Source organism: Vitis vinifera, chromosome 7 (assembly GCF_030704535.1).
Source record: "Vitis vinifera cultivar Pinot Noir 40024 chromosome 7, ASM3070453v1".
Taxonomy (NCBI): Eukaryota; Viridiplantae; Streptophyta; class Magnoliopsida; order Vitales; family Vitaceae; genus Vitis; species Vitis vinifera.
In genome coordinates, this window is record NC_081811.1 from 5,251,113 (window position 1) to 5,272,866 (window position 21,754).

Sequence of the window (21,754 nt, forward strand, 5' to 3'; positions counted from 1 at the left end):
GCTTTTAACTTTTCTGAGATAAAAAAAGAGAGAGCAAGCTAAAGGGGAGCTACATCCAATATATCATTAATTTATAAGGAATGAAGACAAGTCAACAGGGTGAAAAGGTGTAGTAGGGGATCACCTTATGCGGTTAGAGTGGTACGTATTGAGTTAGAACTTAAAGGGGTCATGGCCCCATGGAAACTGTTTCTGGCTCCGCTGGTGTGCTTACATTTGCCTAGGACACGCTCACCAGATACCCATTAATTAAAGGACGAATAAACGTGCTTTAACCAATGGTGGCGTTGCATGTGATCTCGTCTAAAAGAGGTTCCATGGACAGACAATAAACCGAACCACATTCAAACCATCTAGGGTTTGCAATTAGTGACATGATCAGTTCAACGCAGACAAAAACCTTTCTCTGTGCGGCAATTCTAATTCATGAACAGTCTCAGAATTCCTTCTATGTTCTCCGATGTGAGAGGATATGAACTCATCAAACCTCTTCATGAATCCACAAGAAACAAAGCCAAAAAAAAGAAAGAGGTAATTTGAAGTCATAAACCATTAACAGAGAATTGGGCTATCTTCACAACTAAGAGAAGTTCCAGAAACAGTGGAAAGATGTACAATAAATTCCAAAGTAGAAGATGGTAATAGGACCATATAGCTATAAGGTGCAAAAGCTTCTAAACATGGACAAAATCTTGAGGCCTCTTGTCAAACTTTGAGCGAAATCTCCATCTTGGTAGCTAGCAGTGAAAATTATTTCAACTGAGAATGCCATCTTTCAGACATTCACCTAGTACAAGCTTCAATTGGAGCATCTTTTGCCTGGCCATCTGCAATGAATTAAAATAGTTAAATGCGTATGGAACTAGATGTATAAGCTTCATTGCAGCAATACAAGCAAAATTTACACTTCCTTTATGGAGGGACTACTATGAGCAAAATTTAAGGGATATCTGGCTCTAGATGCAACATTTGAGGATCCACATCTAATGGGAACACCTTTAGGATCTCTGAGATTGAAGACTAAGAAGTTTAAATGGTCAACCTCAGCGACATTTTCCAAGAAGGTAAGAGCGAGAAGAATCAATCATAAGCTTCAGATTTGAGCAAAACCCAGTGACGCACACAGAAGGGGGATTCCAAATCAGTACATCCACTCTCCATCACACAAATTCATATATCAAATCAGTGGATGTTAGTAATATAGTTATGCTCCCAGAAACAAAGAGGAAAACCATTCAGGCATGCAACCTATTACCTGAGGAATATACTGCCCTAAATGACAGGAAACAAGTTCAGATATAAATAGAAAGGAAACTTGCCTTGTGGATGGCTGTGATTCTTTGTTGCGCATCATTGAGTTGGATCTCAATTGCTTCTTCCACTTGCAAGAGAAGCTTCTGGTGTGATGCTTCTGCAATATAAGGGAAATCAAAAAAATTACGCCGTGTCTCTACACTGCCAACAACCGCAATATATCTAGTTTCTAAAATCTTGGCATGGAAATATTATTTTATATCCATTTGAGGTCTGTTTTGGTCCAAATCCTAGAACTTTGCTGCATGATGTGATTGTATCCTCGCAAGCCACCAGCTGCTACATGTTCGTGGACTCCGATCCATAATCACAAGGAATGATCCATATTAGGTCATCCCTACAGAAAGGTAAGTTTTATGTTGATTTGTTGGAACCCTAACCGAGGATGAGGTGTTTGGGATGTACTGTGGAAAATGTATGTGTCTGTTATGTTTACATAGGATTTCAAATCATCTGCTTGGTTTGCTTTAAGTATTTAAAAAATCTGTTTTTATTAACATTAACTCAAACTGGGGGCATTTAGGAATCCAACAAACTACCTGGGATCCATATCCTTTCTGATCATGGTGATCTCACTCTGTCAAACGATCATTTGACTGTTTTATGTAAAACACAAAGGACCAAACAATTTCCTAGTAAAAGATTTTTAAGACACCCAGCAATGACAAGGTTGGTGGAAGATTCTATAAGAGTTCTACTATCACCATAAGATCATGACATCTGAGCATACTGGAGTGCAATGTATGTACATCAATATAAAGGGTCCTTACATTTCCATGGAGGTATCTACACTACGTATTTTAGGCAGGAGAAATGTCCCTTTCTAATGCTGCAGACATTGCATAGTTTAACACCTCAAACAGACTGCAACTATACACTGACAAACAAAGAAGATTCATAAGATAAAGGAATTGTCATACTTTGCCTCTCCACATTTCTCTTAAGCTCAATTTGGTGCACTTCCAGCCCTTCAATTGAGCTTCTGCAGTCCTGGATATGCTGATTGATCTCATCTTTAAACTTTTCATGTATTAGCTTTAGCTGTTCTTGTTGCTCTGTGAAAGAGGAAGAGACGCCCATTAAAGCTTTAAGAATGACAAGGGAAAAAGAATCTATATATATATGTGTGTGTGTGTGTGTGTGTGTGTGATCTTTCTTTGAATTGACTGGACACATCAGAATGATCATAAAGACCTTTCCTCCTAGAAGGATGATGATCAACATATGAATTTATAACACCTTGAAACTTTAAGAAAAACCACTGCAATATTAAAAAGGAATATACTGCATGAAAGGCTGAGGGTTGAACTATGGGTCCCTCAGAGATTATGAACCCCGGACACATACAGTAGTCAGAACCCACCACTGAATGAGTCCCGACTTGGAACTGTTCATGCTAGAAATCATGACTACCAGTAAATTCATCTCAAGGACTAATCAAGCAGAACAATAATTTTTGCTCTAGGTATTATTACAATACAGAATTATTGTTCCCTGACAAGGAAAAGTGGAACTTACAAGCATGTAGGTAAGAAGCATGAATTGAAATTCAATCATGCACCAGTTATTCCATGAAATTTTTGTGAATAAGGTCCCAGTCATTTCATAAGTAATTTAATATCAAATAGAAACATGGAACCAGTTATTTATACACTTACTGGAAAGTGTGCAAATTTAATATCAAATAGAAACATGGAACCAGTTATTTATATACTTACTGGAAAGTGTGCAAAACATGAGGTGCTCAATGAAGTACTAAAATTCAACGTCTTCCATAACAAAGGGTATTGCTTAACATCTAACTGAATTTGTATTCCGCCTAAAGCCAAAGCATAATATGTAAAGAAAATGCTAGGGTCATCTAAGGAGAAATCATAGTTATCTCCAACGGGAATATGTGGTCATTGCAATGGAAATCTGATAAATTCAAGTAGGAGCTAATATTCAATTATATTTACCCATCCTCTCATTACAAGTTCTATTACCTTGAAATCTTGTTTCCAGGCGTTTTCTTTTTAATTTACTGAGGCTTGTCAGCTTCCCTCTGAAACATCATCATTATCACACTTAAGAAACCAATATCTTGAGCTGGTATAAACTTGTCATCTTGGAATACCTACACATCTTTCTGCATCTGAGATTGGACATTCTGCAGTTGCAAGTGTATTCCCTCAGCAACAGACATCACAATTTCAGAGGATCTTTTACTAGTCTCTGTCTCCATTTTGCTTTTCATTCTCTCTAGAGCCAAGGAAAACAGAGAGATGGCCCTAGAAAATTGTTAAGTGAAACCAAAATCAGCCAAAATTAGCAGATTACAGTTAAATAACTTACACTCAGTAGGAAATTGAAAGGGTGTATGGTAAAAAATTAATACTTAATGCTTAATGATTTAGAGTGAATTAAAACTAAATTATACTTAAGTTATTAACTTTAAGATATTTTTACCAAATATATTTATATGCTTAATAATTTAAATTAAATCATAAGTCATATTAAGTCAATAAGTTGATCCATCAAACACCCTCCTAGTGTAGCTTCATTTATCAGATTAGGAAAACCTTGACAGCCCATCCTCTTGGTTCTGCTCTGAAAAACACTGGAACTCCGTACTTCCTTCAGTTCCTGCTCATATGTAAGGAGAGGAAGAAAACTTATGGTTAAGATTGGAATTTAGCAGGTATGGTGATGAAGAACCAGAAGACAATGATATTTTAGTGAGTATCTGCCTTTGGGGAAGAGTGGATCAGGACTGAATTCATTAAATTTAATGCCTCCATGGCTCCGGAGCCTTTTAGCTGGACGAAGCGTGAACTTTGGTGTGTCAGCAGGAACAATTTCTGGAGAAAATATATCTGTTTCTTGAGAGCCTGCACATGATCATTGGATCAAATTAATAGGCTATGAAGAAGAAGAAGATGAAAATGATGATCAAGAAGAAGAAGAAGAAGAAGAAGAAGAAGAATGTTGTGATGATGTAGGCTCCAGCCTGGTTTCTGCTCATCAATCTAGTTACAGCCACTGACGGCCTCTTGATGGATTATGGCCCATGAGTATAAAAGCTCTCTCTCTTCCTTCCCACCCCCTCTTGCTTCCCTCTCCTCGACTCTCTCTCCTTCTTTCCTTCCTCATCAATCCAGCTACGGCAATTGACCAACTCTTGGTGCCTTATGGTTCTAGAACACAAAACTCTCTCTCTCTCTCTCGATTTCCCTCCTTCCCCTTTCTCTCTTTCCCCCTCACCCTACTTCATCAATCCAGTTCTGGCAACTAACCACGTCCCAATCTCTCTCTCCCAACTTTTGTAAGCAGATTTTAGCTATGGAACCTGTAGAACAATCTTGATTTTAACCCACCAAAAACCTAGTGCTTTCCTGCTCTAATTATCTTAGCTATGCCCATCACTCCAACAAGGATTCAGAAATTCCAAAAATTATAGAGAAATCACAATAAGAAGCAGTAACAATTTTTGAAATACCAAGCTTGTATGAGAAAAATAGTTAACTGGCATGAGGTATTCCAACAGGGTCCTTGCAGGAATTTGAATGAATAGTTAACCAGAGGGAACCAAGAGTGTTACTCGATGATCATCAGCTGGTTCTCTACACCAGGTCTGCAGTCCAAAATTGTTTTAGGTTTGAGCACCACCTAGACCTATAACTGGCCCTGTCTCTCAACAACTAAATCCACCAAATATTCCAAAATTGGGTCTGGGAGGCAGTTCATCTTTCAATTTCCATGGTGGGAACTGGCAATTAGAAAGAGAAGGATTTGTTCTCATTTCCAAAAGTGACATTTTCTTATTGGATGTTAGAGAAGAATGTGAATGAGATTAGCAAATATGAGGCAAAAAAGTGGTTATTGATTTTCTAGTATATTCATACTGACACTGAATTAAATGGAAAAAAAAATTCAGAGAAATTTATTTCAAAATGATGTTGTTAATGAAGTTGAGCAGTAAACATTGTTGCCAGTGCGTTATTTGCTTTGTTAAAATGTGCATGCGAATGAATGAATATACATACTGTGATATCCTTGATCAATGGGTGAAATTTCTTTAAAGCAATCAGAGTCCCTTTCTTCAGATGATGATTTAGACGATTCATTTCCTTCATCTTTTTCTTTCACAATAGGCACAGATTTCTTGGTAGGAGAAACTCTAAGCTCCTCTGCATCATCCTGGAAGTTTGATAAGGAAAGCCCAGAGGCAGAATTAACTGGCTCGGAACCTTTGCAATAAAAAAATCCTTATGTTCCAATGTTTTTCAGGCATGGTACTACAGGATTGTTGCGCATGTCCTTTCAAACTAGAGGATGAAATTATCCACAATGTAAAATCAAAAAAAGCATATTTCAGGAAATGTGATTAAATTGATTGCAAAGAATGAGTCAAGAAAGGACCACACTAGAAACCAGTTCATGCATTGAAACCTCTCAATACGGGAACATTAAAGTAAACAAGGATACGGATTCTGATTGCATTTTTGATCCATAACAGTCTCGTTTTGGAGTAGGCAAAGTCCTGAAACAATGGATAGCTCCGAAAGTAAATATTTTCTCGGCTACAGCAGGACTGCAAACATCCTGTTCCATGCCGTCAGTCCTTGGGGGTGAGTAAGGGGAAGAGTTTCTCATGGGTGTTCTCATTCGAAATGTCAGGCTATGGAAATCTTGTGGATCCTCCAGGATATTTAAAGATGGATTGCTTAAGTCTTCCTGCCCATCAGCACTTTTTGTTAATGCTGGACTGTCAACATCCCCCACCTTATCGGCCTTCTTTGTCACTGGTGAACCATGGAAATCTTTTTCTTGGTCTCCCTTCTTTGGTTCAACATGATCTCCATCTCCATTATTCAGAGGACAGCCTTGAAAGTTCTCCATTCTATTACCAAGCAATGATGCTTTCTCAGATGGTGGTAGTGCTTTGCTTCCATCATTTGCTGGTTTAATCCTATCTGCATTATCCTTTTCAGGAAACCAAATCTTACGGGGCTCAATTCGACAACTCTTTCTCTCACCCTTCTTTATGGATTTCTGCAAAACACCATTGACAGCATCATGTAATTCCCCAGACAATCCTACCTTAAAAGAGAAGATGCTCCTTTCTTTAAGTTTCTGTTTACAACTAGATGATGGCCCACTTTTAACTTTTTTTGCCTGCACTTTAGTCGGAGCTCTCTTACGGGTCAGAGAACGAGTCACTGGTCTCCTGGTAGTAGCATCAGGACTTTCAGAATCAGGTTCTATCGAGTCTGAATTCTGTCTGGGCTTAACAATTGTATTGCCCTTTTGATCAAAGTTTGGCTCTACCATCGGACTATTTGCATCCATCTCAAGAGTCTTAGAACCTGAAAAGAACTGCTTGTTTGGTGAAGATGCATTTCCCAGTACCTCCCAAAGCTTCATTTTCAAAGCTTCACTGGTTCTCTTTTCTGTTTTATTGATTTTCACCACTGTCCCTACTTTGTCAGACACACCAACTCCCTGCCCATCTGAAGATCGAAATTCCTCCATCTCTGTGGTTCCGTCCTTCCCTCCACTACTTTTATCAGTAACTCTGTTGAATTTCTTCTGATTTCCATTGCCAGACTGTAACATTGAGTTCTGGTTTGCAAAAAACTGGATCGAACTAGTTGTTAGTGTTTCCTTTGCTCCATTAACCTTGTTTTCCCTGCCCCTAGCAATGTTTAAACTTGAAGTTTGTTTTGTATAAACAGTCTCTATGATTGGTCTCTTTTTGTAAAATGATTTCGTATTAATCCATGGGGAACTCTCCTGCACTGGAGCCTCATTTTGCTTACTTATAATGGCAGCTGCAAGTCCTTGCTCCTTGTTTTTTCTCCCTCTGTTAGAAGTTGCCTTTTCTGCATTTAGCACTGCAACCTCATCATCCTTCATACCTTCAGATCCTATCTTTGCTAATGAATCTATCATAACGCCAATCGAAATTTTTCTTGATTGGCTAGATGGATGATAATTACTGCCAAAACTCCGGCAGTTGCTCATTTGATCCTGAAAAACGTTGTAGCAAAGAAACAATCATCCAACTTTACAACAACTTTTCTTGACGAACACCAAAGGAAAACCCAAAGGCCCGCATACAAACAAGATGCCCATTCCATAAAAAACAGAAGCGATCCTTTTATGAGCTAGAAGGAATATTAAATATATAAGTTAACAAACACAAATGTAGAACAATGGCTCAGAAGAAGAAAATGAAGTATTGGGAAACTTAATTGGATAAAGTTTCTGTTCATTATTGATAACGATTTTCAGTGGCCCCAATTGTAAACATCAATTTATATATAAGATCATAAGTAAACGTAACGTGCCAATTCAATTTCCAGATTCCGTTCACGTCCTCGCAAATTGAAATTAGCTAATCAATCAAAAGCTTTGAGTTGTAACTCATGCAGTCTGAAACAGGATCTATATTTAGGGGTTTCGCAACTTACATCTTGTATAACTTGTCCTTCTATCTCCATTGTTTCCATTTTCCTGGAGAAAAAAACAACGAAACGACAACCTGCACCAGCTGAAACCTAAGGACTAACAAAAGAACAGTTTTAGATCAAGAAACAAAAAAATCCCGAAAGCTCCCATTGCTTGAAGAGAAAGACAGAAGAACACAATAAAACAAATAGAAATTTCCTAGAACTGTATTTCCATTATCCATGACCAATAAAACAAAGGCCTCTTGCCCTGGCTTTGGGCACTTTTTTTTTTCCAATTTTTTTAGGTGTGTTTTTGAAAACCGAAACACAACATGAAAAAATATAATAGATTTTCATATCTTCAGTTGTCTTATCAATCAAACGGATGGAAAAAGAAGATGAACAAGGCCGTGAATCATTGAAGGAACTGTTCAATATAAATTAAAGCAACGCCGAACAGATAAATTCAATATCCAATTATGAAAGGGTGGCGAGAAATGCTTCTCTAGAAGTATTGGAAACAGAAACAGAAATCAAGCGTGAGTATGAAAAATCTAAACCCTCGAAATTCTTACGACTTCACTTTCAGGCGTTCAATTCAAGAAATGAAGAAATTCAAGCCGTGAGAATCAAGTGGAAATTACTTACAAATTCCTTGTAGATGTTCAATTCCGATGAAAATTTCAACTTGATGTAAGAGAGGGAGAGAAAGAGAAAGGATGATCGGGAACCAGATTGGCGGAAACAGCAGGAGGCGGGAAAATGAGCTTGTCCAAATGAATCAAACTCTTGAGAGAAACGGCCTCAGTGCTGCTAATGTACTCGAGGTGCGCAACGCGCACTGCTCCGCATGTTAATTTCCGATTTTACCCCTTAGTTCGATTTAGATTATTGAGGTCAACGGAATAACTTCTCTAAACGACGCCGTCTAATGTGCTACGTTTCCTCCTCTCTAAGAGCACGTTGTTACCATTCCATATTAGATTTAATATGTTGAAATTTTTTTTTTTTTTAAAAAAGAACAAGAGAGAATATCGGAATGAATACAGCGAAAGATACAAAAAAAAAACTATTCTAGGAAAATCCCAATTAGGATTAGGCCGAGATATTGACCTATGTTCTTAGGTGAGAGTCTCATAATTCAAATTCAAATTTTATATTATTGAAAAAAATCATATTATTAATGATATTTTAATGACTTTATTGTCACATAACAATCATGTCATCTTGTATTTATATCAATTGTTTAAATTTCATGACGGAAACCTTTTCTACAAAGTTACAAAGCTCACTGTTTTAAATTAGTTTTTGGATTTAGAAAGACGAAAAATAGGATTTGATAAATTAGACACATGACTAGAAATATGAATTGAACTACATTTGCACATCTTTCTTCAGTTCGCACCTTAGCCTCTCTATCCAATATGATGATTGCACATCTTCTTTGTTTTGCTGTTGTGATTCTACAAGTTTGCTTATATGTCCTAGGTTCAATAAAAAAACTCAAGCAATTTGCTTGAGCACCCCTTCATCGTGCTTTGGCATCCCTTATCCGATCTTGAATATGATAAACATATAAATAAATTTCTTCATTTATATTATATTTTATTTCTTTATTTTAATATTTAAATTTAATAAAAAATACTTATAAAAATATAATTCTAAGTGAATCAAAATCTAGTTTTCTAATTTTAATTATAAATGACAATTTTTAGTGGAAAATGATGAAAATAAGCTTGCAATAACGAGATTAAACTAAGACTTTAATCCTAAAAAAAAAAAGTATTAGATAAACTAACGTAAAAACAAACAAAATTCAAAACTTTTAGTGGGCCGTCAAAACGACACCGTTGATCTTCTCCGTTTCTTCCTCCGGGAAGAAAAAGGGATGTGATGGTGGGGCTGGGGCAGCGTCAAATGGGTTTTGCCTATTGGCCACTGGGAATGTGAGAGCAGCCACATCCAAATCTTTCTGTTAAAAGATAACGAGGGCTTCCCTTGCTTGCTTGTCGCACCATCTCTCTCCCCCACCATGCCCACCCTCACCCTCGCTGACCCTCCCACTCTTCGCCTTCTTTCTCCCGTAAATCTCCGCCGCTCCACCTCCATCAGCTCTCCATTTTTCTGTAGACCGTCTAGGAACAATTGCACTGGTCCATGGAGAGTCCGATGTGCCGTCGCCGGGGAGTCTACAATTTCTTCCTCCAAGGTCGGCGACGGAAATAATTACTCGCCGGTGGACTGCGTCATCGTCGGGGCGGGAATCAGCGGCCTCTGCATCGCTCAAGCTCTCGCCACCAAGCACGGCGATGTGGGCAGCAATGTGATTGTGACAGAGGCGAGAGATCGCGTTGGGGGCAATATAACCACCATGGAGGGGGACGGCTATCTCTGGGAGGAAGGCCCCAACAGCTTCCAGCCCTCCGATTCCATGCTCACCATGGCCGTAAGTTTTGAGCCTCATCTGGGTTTCACTGACCCACTTATTATCTCCGTTGATAGGATCATATTCCTTCTTATATTCCCACCATTTCTGCTTGCAATGCCCACCAAAATCTGCAGTAACATGAGCCTAAAACTGATTTTCTTCTGTTTAGTATATGCAATTTTGTCACAATTGAGGCTAAATACATGCTCTGACATTACCCTGGCGTTTTTCAATTTGGGGTTGTTGTTGTTGTTGTACGGCTAAATATTTTTTCCTTTTCTGTTTTTTGTCGATTTTTGAGCTAGCGTTGTTGATAATTTATTTCCCTGAAACATTGTTCTATTTTGTAGGTAAATGTTGTATTCTTGTTTTCTTGCAGGTGGATAGTGGTTTGAAGGATGATCTTGTTTTGGGGGATCCTAATGCACCTAGATTTGTATTGTGGAATGGTAAATTGAGGCCGGTTCCCTCCAAGCCAACCGACCTGCCCTTCTTTGACTTGATGAGTTTTCCTGGAAAACTCAGGGCTGGGTTTGGTGCCCTTGGCATTCGACCTCCTCCACCAGTGCGTGTTCTTAACTATATTCTATGAGTTTGTTGAAGTATATCATGGAAATATATTCACATGAATTGCATATATGCATTCTTCCATTGAATTTCTCAAACTTATGTTTTGACGAAGGTGACAGGATCATGAGGAATCTGTTGAAGAGTTTGTGCGTCGTAATCTTGGTGATGAGGTTTTTGAACGCCTGATAGAGCCATTTTGTTCAGGTGCTAATCAGTTTTTGATGTTCTTAGCCTATCACGTATCATGCTGCATTCTACTGGGAATTATAAAGTTATACTTAAATACCTGCTAATTTATCATATTGCTTGGTGTTCTCAAAGTTTTGTAGGCCCCAGTAGCCTCTGAATTACTTGTCATTAAACATTTAACTCATGATCACATGGTTGCATATTTCTTAGGATGTGATCTAATTTTTGTTTGAACTGGATTAGGCAATCCGATTCACTGCAGCCATTGTGCAGTATTTCTTTAGTTTATTGACTTCACATTTTGCTCATGTTTTATATTTTAATTATCCATATTTTACCCTCAGTTTGCATGAAGAATGATTGACAGCTTGATCAGACTCCATATTCTACTGTCAAAAGTTTTATGAAGTTCACAGAATTCACCGACTCTTGTCATTTTAGATGGTTGTTGCTCAGGCCGATTTCATTGGAAATGTTTTTTGTATGCAGGTGTTTATGCAGGAGATCCTTCAAAACTGAGCATGAAAGCAGCATTTGGAAAAGTTTGGAAGCTTGAGCAGAAGGGTGGTAGTATAATTGGTGGCACCTTCAAAGCAATCCAGGAGAAAAATAATACTCCCAAGCCTCTGCGAGACCCGTAATATACATGCACATAGGCTTGTTTTATGATTCTTCCATGAAAATATGTTCAATGCCCTGAATTTTTCATGCAGGCGTTTGCCAAAGCCAAAGGGGCAAACGGTTGGATCTTTTAAGAAGGGACTTATTATGTTGCCAGAAGCAATTTCTAAAAGGTACCCTTTCTCACTGAAAATCCAAGTTGAGAAAAACAAATATCTAAGTTGAATGTTTAACTCCAGTTGCTGGTAATTATAGAAGTATCATCTCTATATTGGTTATCTATGCTTTTTGGTACATTTAACATCCTTTGACTGTTTGACAATCTTAATTGAGTTGTATTCACCTTCCAGGTTGGGTGGCAAAGTAAAATTATCTTGGAAACTTTCAAGCATCATTAGATTGGATGATGGAGGGTATAGTCTGACTTATGAAACACCAGAAGGATTAGTTTCTCTGCAGAGTAGAAGTGTTGTGATGACTGTTCCATCCCGCGTTGCAAGTAGTCTGTTGCATCCTCTTTCTGTATGTTTCATTCTTGAACCTGGTTAAGATAGATGTAGATGTATCCTCCTTCTGCTTGGCTTCATTAGTTGAAGTTTCTAACTTGATTGTGAATAAAATCTATATCTTTGGTTAAACTTATTTAGTACTTTTGTAACAATCTGGTATTTTTAGGATTATTATATGCTTGTCACATTATGCATTTTTTTTTAATAACTTTTTGTTGAATATTCCCTTTATTTTTTAACATTAACAGTATAATTTCTAGGGATGTTCTTTCTCATATAGTCTCAGCCTTGGAAGTTCTTTGGCAGTCTATATAGCTTTGTTCTTATTTTCTCCATTTCCTCCTTTTCCATACATTCTTTTAATGCATTTATGGAGAACGTGATTGGCAAGCACCATGCTGTTGTCATGTAGTTTGTTGGGGCTGTATTGCTCGCTGCTCATGGTTCTTTTTTTCTTTCTCTTTTTCTTAAATCACATTTCTTTTTCTGGCAAAGAAATTTGACGGTTCTACCAGTACATGCTACTCGCTAGGGAATTGGATGGTTTTGATTCACTTTAAATGCTGGAATTTTATGTACATTGTAGAATGATGTAACTGTTTCAGTTTTTTCTTTATCCATATTCAATTAATGCACAAAAAATGGGAGGAAGCAGCAAGAAGCTCTACAAATATGTAGACATTTCCAAAATTGATCCACTTCTTTGCAGGCTGTTGCTGCAGATGCACTATCAAAGTTTTACTACCCCCCAGTTGCGGCAGTGTCCATTTCATATCCAAAGGAAGCAATTCGGACAGAATGCTTGATAGAAGGTGAACTTAAGGGATTTGGCCAGTTACATCCACGTAGCCAAGGGGTGGAAACTTTAGGTAAATCTGATTTAGTTTGCAATATTTTTCAGAAAGGTTTTTACTCATTCTTGATACTGCTTTCCTCAATTTTGGATTCAAGAAACTAATATTTAAATGAGGGTGTATTAGAAATTCCTGTCAAATTCACCTTGCTGGTTCTTTTTGTGTTCTGCAGGAACCATATACAGCTCATCACTTTTTCCTAACCGAGCACCGCCTGGAAGGATTTTGCTCTTGAACTACATTGGAGGGGCTACCAATCCTGGAATTTTGTCCAAGGTAAGGCAGCTGTCAAAATAAGATTTGAATTTCTATTGTTGATCAAATTAGGGAAGATTTTAATTGCTATTATTTTTATTTTTTCTTTTTCTCTGATTTTCAAGTGTCCATATGAATCCTTAGATACTAGATGGGTTAAGATTATTGGTGGCCGAGTTCAAATTCCAGCGTAAGCATCTATGAAATTTGATTTGTTATGCTGTGTATTCCATCTGTTTAGTGGATAATTGATAACTGTTACTTGCATGTGCTTAGTGCTGGATGATTATATAAATTGTTGGGTATTTTTTGAAGTTTGTTTATTGACTTTGTAAATTGGTTTGTCTTTTGTTAAGGCAATCTCTTCTCTATCTCATGTTGTGCCGTGTAATTACTGCAGTTCTTTTTTGTGGTGACAGGGTTGGGTGGATTTTCATGCAAGCTGTATATTCTCCGTGGTTTTTTGTTTTTGGATTGTATCTAATACCTCAATTTCTTTTAACCGCAGACAGAGAGTGAACTTGTGGAAGCAGTAGACAGAGATTTGAGGAAGATGCTCATTAATCCTAATGCAAAGGATCCACTTGTTTTGGGTGTGAGAGTATGGCCGCAGGCCATTCCACAGTTTTTGATTGGTCATCTTGATCTCCTTGATGCTGCCAAATCCGCTCTCAGGGATGGTGGGTTCCAGGGCATGTTCCTCGGGGGCAACTATGTATCTGGTGTAGCCTTGGGACGATGCGTGGAGGGTGCATACGAAGTTGCAGCTGAGGTAGCTGATTTCCTATCGCAGTATGTGTACAAATAGTCGCATTTTGGATTAAACTCTGGGGATAATAAGAGCTGCTGCATCTGGTAGAATGCATTGATAAGGAGTTTTTCCTGGAGGGTCTCAAAGTTTTGAGTACTTTATTTTGTTCCTAAGAGTTCCTTGTTTTGTACGTCTTCATTATCACTTATTTCATTAATGATTCCTGATTACTGAGAAAATCAAAGTTTTTCAGAAGCTTGGTCTAAAATTCCCAAAAAATGAGCTTTTTTTTATTATCTATTTTTTTTGTCATGCTTGATCAATGTGAGATGGAGGGTGTTATGGGGTTGGCAATATGCATGCTCTAAACCAAGAGTAACTTTTACTAAGGAGTGAATATTCATAATGTAATAGATCTCGCTTCAAAATTTGATATCCTATCTCAGGAGGGGCTTGGTTCTTTCAGTAAGAATCAAATGTGATTAGGCTTTGTTTTGGACTGCTAATGTGTAATCTTACTTGTTTTCCTCAAAGAAAGAAGGAAAACAGTTGCTTATGATTCAAAGGGGAGAAAAAGAAGAGAGAACCCAAAAATAACAAAAATCGATTAAAAGGTATAGTGCACCACTTCCCTGATCCCCCTTCTGTTTCTCTGTTGGAACAAATGGTCATTATGATTATTGAGTCTCCTGTTTCTTCAAGCTGCCGCATAATGCGTGTGTTCTGAGAACTGAGTTACCATTCACTGCTAAGGGGGGTTTTTTTTAATTATATAGATACTACAAATCTGGTTCCAAATCCTCTTTTGACTTTCAACGGGCGTTAAAGCCCTTACCCTTACATCCTCTGCACCCACTGTTACCGTAAAGAAAGGGTCAAAAGTTAAAAACAGAGCCTCCCCCTTTTAATTGTGGGGAATGGCATGCTTTTGGAGAGACAGAATCCTCCATTTAATGGGTTTGTTCTCATTGTTAAAGCAAAAAAATGCATTTGAGATTTGACAAGATAAAAAAAATAGACAGCAATTTGAACCATCTTTGAGGACCTGGCTCTATGGCTTTGTTGTTCCTTCTATACATGGACATAGGGGAAGAAATATCAAAGTGATCCTGTTCATGGTTGGCCCTTTTTAATCAAAATTATGGCACAGAGCTTCCATTTGTGCACAGTAAAGGGAATTACAAGAGAGAAAGGCCCCATGAAACTAGCATGGAAATAGGATCATGCCCCCACATTCTAGAAACACCAGGTGGAACATGGTTACATGGGGAAATCAAAAGCAACCCCAAAGTTTGACCAGAGGGAAAAGCAAAATCGCAAGAGATTAGACAAGATGATGAGATTGATACAAGCACACAGCTGGGGAAAAGATCATTTGGCATTCTAAGACAATGCTGTTATATTTGGGGGCATTGAAGAAGAATGGTTGTGGGGCAAAAGAAAAAAAGAAGAAAAAAAAAGGGAAGTGTGTTTTGGAGACGAGGCACAAAAGTCATTGGAGCAAGGGAAAGATGATGGTCCATTGAAGCAACCCAATGGTAGGGAGGGCAGGGAACAACTACTTTAGCTTTGTTCCTCCACGTTTGTTCCAATTCTTTCTTTGCTCACCTTTGGCGTTTCTTTAGGTGCAAGCAAGCCTCCTTGTTCCCCTTCTTGTAAAAGAAACCTCAAGCTCATCCCTCCGCTGCAATAGCTCCTAGGCTTAAACTCATGAAATCTCAAATTCCATTATTGAATTGAAAAAAAAAAAAAAAAAAATCTTGTGTACTAGGAGGGAGATGCAATAAAAACGTGAAAAATTTTCACGTGTGGAGAGAGATTTTAAATTGATGAAGAATAGGGAAAAAATCATCAACTTTGATTCTTACCCTTTGCCTCTAGTCTCCCACACATAGAGTTGATTGCATGTCCCCTAAGAGTAGAATTTTTGTTCTTCTCTTTTCCTATTAGTAATCACTACAAACACTTCAAAGTTCATACCCTTGTTGAGACTAGTTTGGAATGAACTCTTTCACTAATCATGAATGAAAGGGGTATATTTCTTAAAGACACTCATTTCAAATTCTAGGTGAAACAAGAGGAACCCATCAATTCTCATTGGGGGTATTCAAAAGCCAGCCCCCCCCCCCCCCCCCCCCCCCCCCCCCCCCCCCCCCCCACCCCCCATGTGTCTTTCTGTAAGTAGAAGCATCATCTCCTATGGTTTTAAGTCATTTACTATTGACAATATAATATTACTCTGCATAAAAGAACATTGATATGCTGGTTTGATCTCACGAGTATCAACACCTAAATAATGTGTATGCCCCACGGTCCTTTCCGCAACACGATGTACTCATACATTGAACATTGATTTGAGGGTGTGTTAGATATAATATGAACTTTTACTGTGAAAAAAGAACTCAAGTATCAAGGCCTTTGTTCAGGCAGCAATGGGAGGCTGCCAAGACAAATTATTTCAAGCCCTGGTGTTTTATATTTTTTTGTTTCAGGTCAGAGGGAGATGTGCAAAGGAAGTGGCACTTCTCTTCCATATACATGCATCACAGATTGTATATAATTACTACTGCATTACCAAGTAGATTCTTATTTGGAAAAGCTTGACACAACTATAAAACTAATGAACCAAAGTGTCAGGGTAATCCGGATGTTGGTCGGCTATGGCTAGCAACAATTCCATTAGCTAGGAGGCATAGCTAGCTCTCTTGGCTAATATGGAGGGATGGAATCTATTAAAATGCATGTTGTAATTTGGGCACTTCTTTTCAAGAAAATTTAAAGAGTGAGAAATGGTTTGCTTTGAATCTTCATGTGAGAGAGAAAAAGGGAAGGACATGGTTCAAAATAAAGGGAAGGAGAGGTTAGATTGTTCAGTAAGCCTTACCCTATGGCAACGTGTTAGTCCATATGGTTCCCACTGCTCTCACTTGTGCACTTTAAATTTGTTGTCTAAAGATATGTATACTTTGGAAGATACCCTCAAATGGATGAGAAGAGAAACTTTTGTTAAAATTGTGTTTTTGGGAGAACTATTAAAACCTTGATCAGTAATTTGCATTGCCCAAGTCAAATAGGAAGAAAGCAAAAGAAGTCTTAATGTTTGTCAAGGGTTGATTTGTAGTTTGCCATTGAGATGGTTTCCCAAAGTTTATGTCTAGAATGACCCTTATTACTTATAAACCCATGTGGGAAGCTGTGAGTACTAGCGGCAAGACTCTTAAATTTTGCATATGAATCACATTTAAGTTAAAAAAAATATGGGACATGATGATAAAAGCCAACATTCAAGTATTTAACTTGCAAGCTAAGCTGGTAAAATCAAGTCATGTCCTACTTGACATGTGTATGTGTCGGCTACCCTGACAACATTTGAGGCTGAAGATTTTCTTGGTCAAGTTCATATGCCTCCCTAGCCCGTCCCTCCCCCCTAAACTTCATTCTCTATGCCTCCTTAGTCCCTTCCCACAAAGTTGACACCTCTCTGTCTCCAAGGTTCTCTCTCTATTTAAGCCCAAGACTCAAGGTGTATGCTTTGGGTGTCTTTATTCACAATGGGTAGAGCTACAAACTCTTCATCATCATCTATTGACAGCAGCAGCCATCCAACTGTTTCATCTGCATCTTCTTTCCCCCGGCTCAAGAGAGACCTCAGCACAGATCTTAGCCTTGGGCTCAGCATTTCAACCTCTGATCACCATTACTGCCCTTCCACTCCAAGGTAACAACAGCATTAACCCATACAGCAGTGCCCATTTTATCTCTTAATTTCCAGTTTTTTATGTTCAATTGATGCTTAATTCATGAATATTAATGCATGTTAGGGAGCAACAATCAGATTGGCCACCCATAAAGACTCTCCTCAGGAAGGCCCTGGCAGGAGAAGGAAACAAGTGCAATGATGCCACCTTCTTTGTGAAGGTATACATGGAAGGCATTCCAATTGGAAGAAAGCTCGATCTATTTGCGCACGACGGTTACCATGCCTTGATAAGGACTCTTGACCATATGTTCAGCACCACCATTCTCTGTAAGTCCCACATATTTCTGTTGATGTGCTCTAGTCAATCAGAAATCATTAATGACTCATTTCAAGCAGGGGCTGAGGTGGATGGAGTTCTGCATTCTGAGAAATGCCATGTGCTAACATATGAAGACAAGGAAGGAGACTGGATGATGGTTGGGGATGTTCCTTGGGAGTGAGTTTCACTTTAACCCCCATCCACTTCTTGTCTACTCTTTTTAATGGATTAAAGTTGCCCAACTTCTGTTTTTTGTGCAGGCTGTTCTTGACCACTGTAAAGAGATTGAAGATCACTAGGGTAGACAAATACTAAAGAGCCCAATCCCAGTACATCCTTGATAGTTGTCTTTTCCGATCTCTCCACATTTTGTCTTGTGGGGTGGAAATCAAACTCACAGTATATGAATTTGTTACTGAGTTATAGATGTACATGCATACACACCAAATGAGTATATATAGTTTTATTTTTCCCTTGTTTCATTTGTATGTGAAAAAGGAACTTTCATTACAAGTAGTTCTTACATTCAATTCTCTTCAATGTTCTTATTATCATCCAATATTTTCACTCCGAAATTAAATCTCCGGGGCAAAGTCAAGGCTAGGCCTCAATACAATGGAGTTGAAGTTCTGGGGGTACTAGCCATGGTTAAACAAAAGGAGAGGCTATGATCAGAAGGATTTTTGATATGCACAATCCAAGCTAGGCCCAGTGCCAACTTTAAACAGTGCTGCATATCTCTGGAAATAGCCGATCCGGTCATTCACCCGTCCATCATTAGGGATTCCACACTCAAGTCCGCCATTTATAATGTTAGTTGTCAACCCAAAACCTGCTGTCCTATTGGCTGCAACATCTTCTGCTGTGGGCACATATCGCCCAACCATCACATTGTGACAAGAGGGCTTTGGCTTCTGTTCAGTCATCCAAAACCAAAGAGCTGTTCTGAATGCTGTTACGGAGTTGTTAGACACTATCTCTGGGTTTCTCAGGCCATCAAACCCCAAGGCCTTCCCAGCTGGCCCATAGTTGTAATTCCTGCCATGATTATATATATGTTAGTAGGCGAATCAATCTTTGATCACAACAAACTTTCATAACTAGTAATGTAACAGTAACATTACCAAGATAATTGAATAGGGCCTCTTCCTTTGTAAGATTTGCCTGGGTAGCAAGGCCATTCAGTGTTGGTAGAGTCGCAGTAGTCACTCTGTGGACTAACTTCCTCTTTAAAGCACAGACCCCAAGCATAGGGTCCGTCAGGTGCAGTAGCTCATCCTCCTGTAGTTTCATGGGAAATTTGAGCAAGAAAAGCTGCAATTTCACGCTTCCGGGTAGCTAAACCTCCTGTGTTACCAAATGTAGGGAAGCATCTTGTTGCTTGAATGAATGAGTCATAAGTGTAGAAGTCCTTAGCAGGGCATGCATTGTCGTCCTTGTGTAGGAAGATGCCATCAAAGAGTTCCTTAGTAACAAGAGAAGAGATGGGGAGTCCCCGAGCCTCAGAAAGGAGACCAGAGCAGAGCATGAAGGAGAGAAAGACAAGAGAAGAGGGAGCCATTGCAGAACTGTTAGTCAATTTGCTTGGTAATGGAAGCCAAGGAACTCCATTTAAATATAAGAAGAGAACCTCTGAGAGATGCAATCTGGCTTACAAAGTCAGAGGCAAGATTTTTGACTTGTGAAACTCAGATAAAACTCCATCTTTGACCAGTCCACTGATACGGCATTGGCAGTTGAATTGGTCTCCTCCTTTGATTGGAAGACTCCTATACAGCCACTGTGGAAATGGGAATGTCGACACCACACATACATACGTATGATATAGTCTTGGCCTGCTAACATAATTAAAACACAATATTGGTTATCTTTTATATTAGTTTCTTCTTTGCAGGGAAAGGAGACGGCTAAACTGTCTTCTTCCATCTCCTTTATTCAATCATATTTTCATTCCGTACTGCGACAAGGCTCAGTATAGTCCACGTCCTTTCCTTTCGGAGGCTTTCCGGGAAAGTTTAAAAAATGGCCGGCCAAGCAGCAGCCTGTTAACTTGAAATTGTTGCCAAAAACAGCTATCACACCTGGCTTGACTTTGAACTCTTCAACATCAGCATATTATGTGGGTCAAAACACTTAAACAATTTGTGTTAATCGACCTAGAGGAGTTCTAAACAATTCCTTTTCCAGCGTCATCATCAGTTTTATAGCTCAGAAAGGAAAGCTTTTAGTGCCTAGAATTGGGTTGGTGGTGAGCACTAGCAGCATGGAGGACAGGCCTAGGACTCAATACAATGCATCTCAAAAGAATTGACCCTCGGTTAAGTCATAGTGCCAGCCATGTGTGTAAGCACTACATAGCAATTGAGTTATGGTTGCTTTCAGTGCTTTGACTCCAATGTGGGTAATAAAGGCCTCAGTTGCAGAAGTAATACTAGTCTTCCGATTGTGATAATAATTATGATAGGACTTGGACGATGAAGGAAGGACCATGATACCATCTTCCTCAATAAAGAAAACTAATGGTGACTCTATGTTGAGGCACAATAGTAGGAGGAAAGTGGTTGTATAGCAGTGCTGGGGCTTTAAATTTCAGCGTCCTGGTGGATTCACATTGATGTTTCCTTTCATTATTTCGTGTATCAGTTGTTGCTATTGTTGATATCGTTGCTACACGACAACAATCTCAGTGAAATTCCTGCTTTGGAGGAAAAAAAGAAGATGGGGAAGTATTACATAAGTGTTTGTGCTGGTTGTTTCCACGGACATTCTAAGGAGGTTCATTCCCCATAAGTGTCAAATAAGCCAAAGCCAATGAACGAGGAATTGATGTATATTGTAAAGATCCACTCTCTCCCTTGTAGATATGGTCTATTATGGCCTAGGCATTTCATGTGGGGTTGCTAGATAGACGAGCCCTACACTAGGACGAGGATGTGACTTGTTTTATCTCATATACATATTGTCTGTTCTAGTTTCATTTAAAACAGGTTTGTCCAATTAAGAGAAGCTTCACATATATATATATATCGTGACAGAGAACTTCTTATCTATCCGATATGACTTGAAGCATTGTTGATACCATCTAGAAACTATTCTACAGGTCTCATATTGGAACAAATTTGAGTGCCTTTGGACCAGTCTCAACAATTCCCCTTTCCCCCACCATCCACCACCAAAGAAGAAAACAAAGGAAGTAGTGGCCTCGGCTGAATGCTAACTTTGCATTGGTGGCATTCTACCTAGTCAACTTGGCCCAACCTAGACAGAGAATACCCTCAAAGGACTGATAAGTTATGGGGATAGACCTAATGGGCCTGCAACACCATGGCAAAGCCCAGACGGTCTTTTTGTGTGGGGACAGAGAAAGAATAGAGAGAGAGAGAGAGAGAGGCATTGGCACATTGCAGTGGGATGGTCCTGTATTAGGAGAAGAAATAAATGAAAAGTGGGGGCAAGGCTTGAGAAATGAGGAAAAGGCCCACTTGAGGGAGGGAGTAACGTGGGAGTTCAAAAGCAATTTGTGGTCCTTTTCCAATTAAGCCAATTAAGCATGTCCTTTCAAACACCGTTGAGTGCACCTTTTCTCAACCCGGACCCGTTCCCTGCTGGCTTTAAGCATAAGAATGCCCTCTCCTTTTCCACCCAACAAACCCCTAACTTGGCTTATTGCTTTTGGATATCAACTTGGCTTGGTATTGGATTCTTCCCATACCAGTCATCCTGTCTCTACCTCTTGTTGTATTTTGTTTGTATGATGCTCCTTGTTTCGTTTATTTGATTTTTTTTTTCTTTGTATGGTACCATAACAGT

The 21,754-nt window shown here is 38.9% G+C and overlaps 4 protein-coding genes across 5 annotated transcripts; 2 read left to right on the plus strand and 2 right to left on the minus strand.

The window, feature by feature from the left end:
- Positions 1–532: 532 nt before the first annotated feature.
- On the minus strand, positions 533–8,540 carry LOC104879806 (meiosis-specific protein ASY3). 2 transcript variants are annotated; one of them, XM_010654030.3, is made up of 11 exons: positions 8,397–8,540; positions 7,770–7,856; positions 5,782–7,326; positions 5,340–5,493; positions 4,044–4,184; positions 3,876–3,939; positions 3,435–3,584; positions 3,300–3,358; positions 2,235–2,369; positions 1,320–1,411; positions 533–827 (listed from the first exon to the last, which is right to left on the minus strand). In XM_010654030.3, exons 2-11 carry the CDS (start codon positions 7,806–7,808, stop codon positions 756–758), a joined length of 2,451 nt encoding a protein of 816 aa, XP_010652332.1. In that variant the 5' UTR covers positions 7,809–7,856; positions 8,397–8,540; the 3' UTR covers positions 533–755. The 2 variants fall into 2 exon arrangements, with proteins under 2 accessions (XP_010652332.1, XP_010652331.1); XM_010654029.3 differs by having other exon boundaries at positions 7,770–7,863.
- A 1,114-nt stretch (positions 8,541–9,654) lies between these two features.
- Positions 9,655–14,544, plus strand: LOC100243415 (protoporphyrinogen oxidase 1, chloroplastic). Its single transcript, XM_002273757.5, has 9 exons — positions 9,655–10,194; positions 10,556–10,741; positions 10,866–10,950; positions 11,425–11,572; positions 11,649–11,729; positions 11,907–12,078; positions 12,775–12,934; positions 13,092–13,195; positions 13,683–14,544. Exons 1-9 carry the CDS (start codon positions 9,781–9,783, stop codon positions 13,980–13,982), a joined length of 1,650 nt encoding a protein of 549 aa, XP_002273793.1. The 5' UTR covers positions 9,655–9,780; the 3' UTR covers positions 13,983–14,544.
- Positions 14,545–17,244: 2,700 nt separating this feature from the next.
- LOC100241721 (auxin-responsive protein IAA4) lies at positions 17,245–18,429 on the plus strand. Its single transcript, XM_002281109.5, has 4 exons — positions 17,245–17,643; positions 17,747–17,952; positions 18,022–18,121; positions 18,205–18,429. Exons 1-4 carry the CDS (start codon positions 17,453–17,455, stop codon positions 18,257–18,259), a joined length of 552 nt encoding a protein of 183 aa, XP_002281145.2. The 5' UTR covers positions 17,245–17,452; the 3' UTR covers positions 18,260–18,429.
- LOC100265739 (chitinase 10) lies at positions 18,397–19,596 on the minus strand. The gene is given in 2 exon segments (XM_003632336.4): positions 18,397–18,982; positions 19,069–19,596. Coding segments are annotated over 2 exon segments (804 nt in total). The 5' UTR covers positions 19,506–19,596; the 3' UTR covers positions 18,397–18,615.
- Between the last annotated feature and the right edge of the window lie 2,158 nt (positions 19,597–21,754).

Coding starts and splice junctions, on each gene's coding strand:
- LOC100241721 (XM_002281109.5), top strand. CDS start 17,453: ATGCTTTGGGTGTCTTTATTCACAATGGGTAGAGCTACAAACTCTTCA. Junction 17,644..17,746: donor TACTGCCCTTCCACTCCAAG/GTAACAACAGCA, acceptor AATGCATGTTAG/GGAGCAACAATCAGATTGGC. Junction 18,122..18,204: donor GTTGGGGATGTTCCTTGGGA/GTGAGTTTCACT, acceptor TTTTTTGTGCAG/GCTGTTCTTGACCACTGTAA.
- LOC100243415 (XM_002273757.5), top strand. CDS start 9,781: ATGCCCACCCTCACCCTCGCTGACCCTCCCACTCTTCGCCTTCTTTCT. Junction 11,573..11,648: donor CCCAAGCCTCTGCGAGACCC/GTAATATACATG, acceptor TTTTTCATGCAG/GCGTTTGCCAAAGCCAAAGG. Junction 13,196..13,682: donor ATCCTGGAATTTTGTCCAAG/GTAAGGCAGCTG, acceptor TTTTAACCGCAG/ACAGAGAGTGAACTTGTGGA.
- LOC104879806 (XM_010654030.3), bottom strand. CDS start 7,808: ATGGAAACAATGGAGATAGAAGGACAAGTTATACAAGAT. Junction 7,327..7,769: donor AAGGACAAGTTATACAAGAT/GTAAGTTGCGAA, acceptor AACGTTTTTCAG/GATCAAATGAGCAACTGCCG. Junction 3,359..3,434: donor TCTCAGATGCAGAAAGATGT/GTAGGTATTCCA, acceptor ATGATGTTTCAG/AGGGAAGCTGACAAGCCTCA.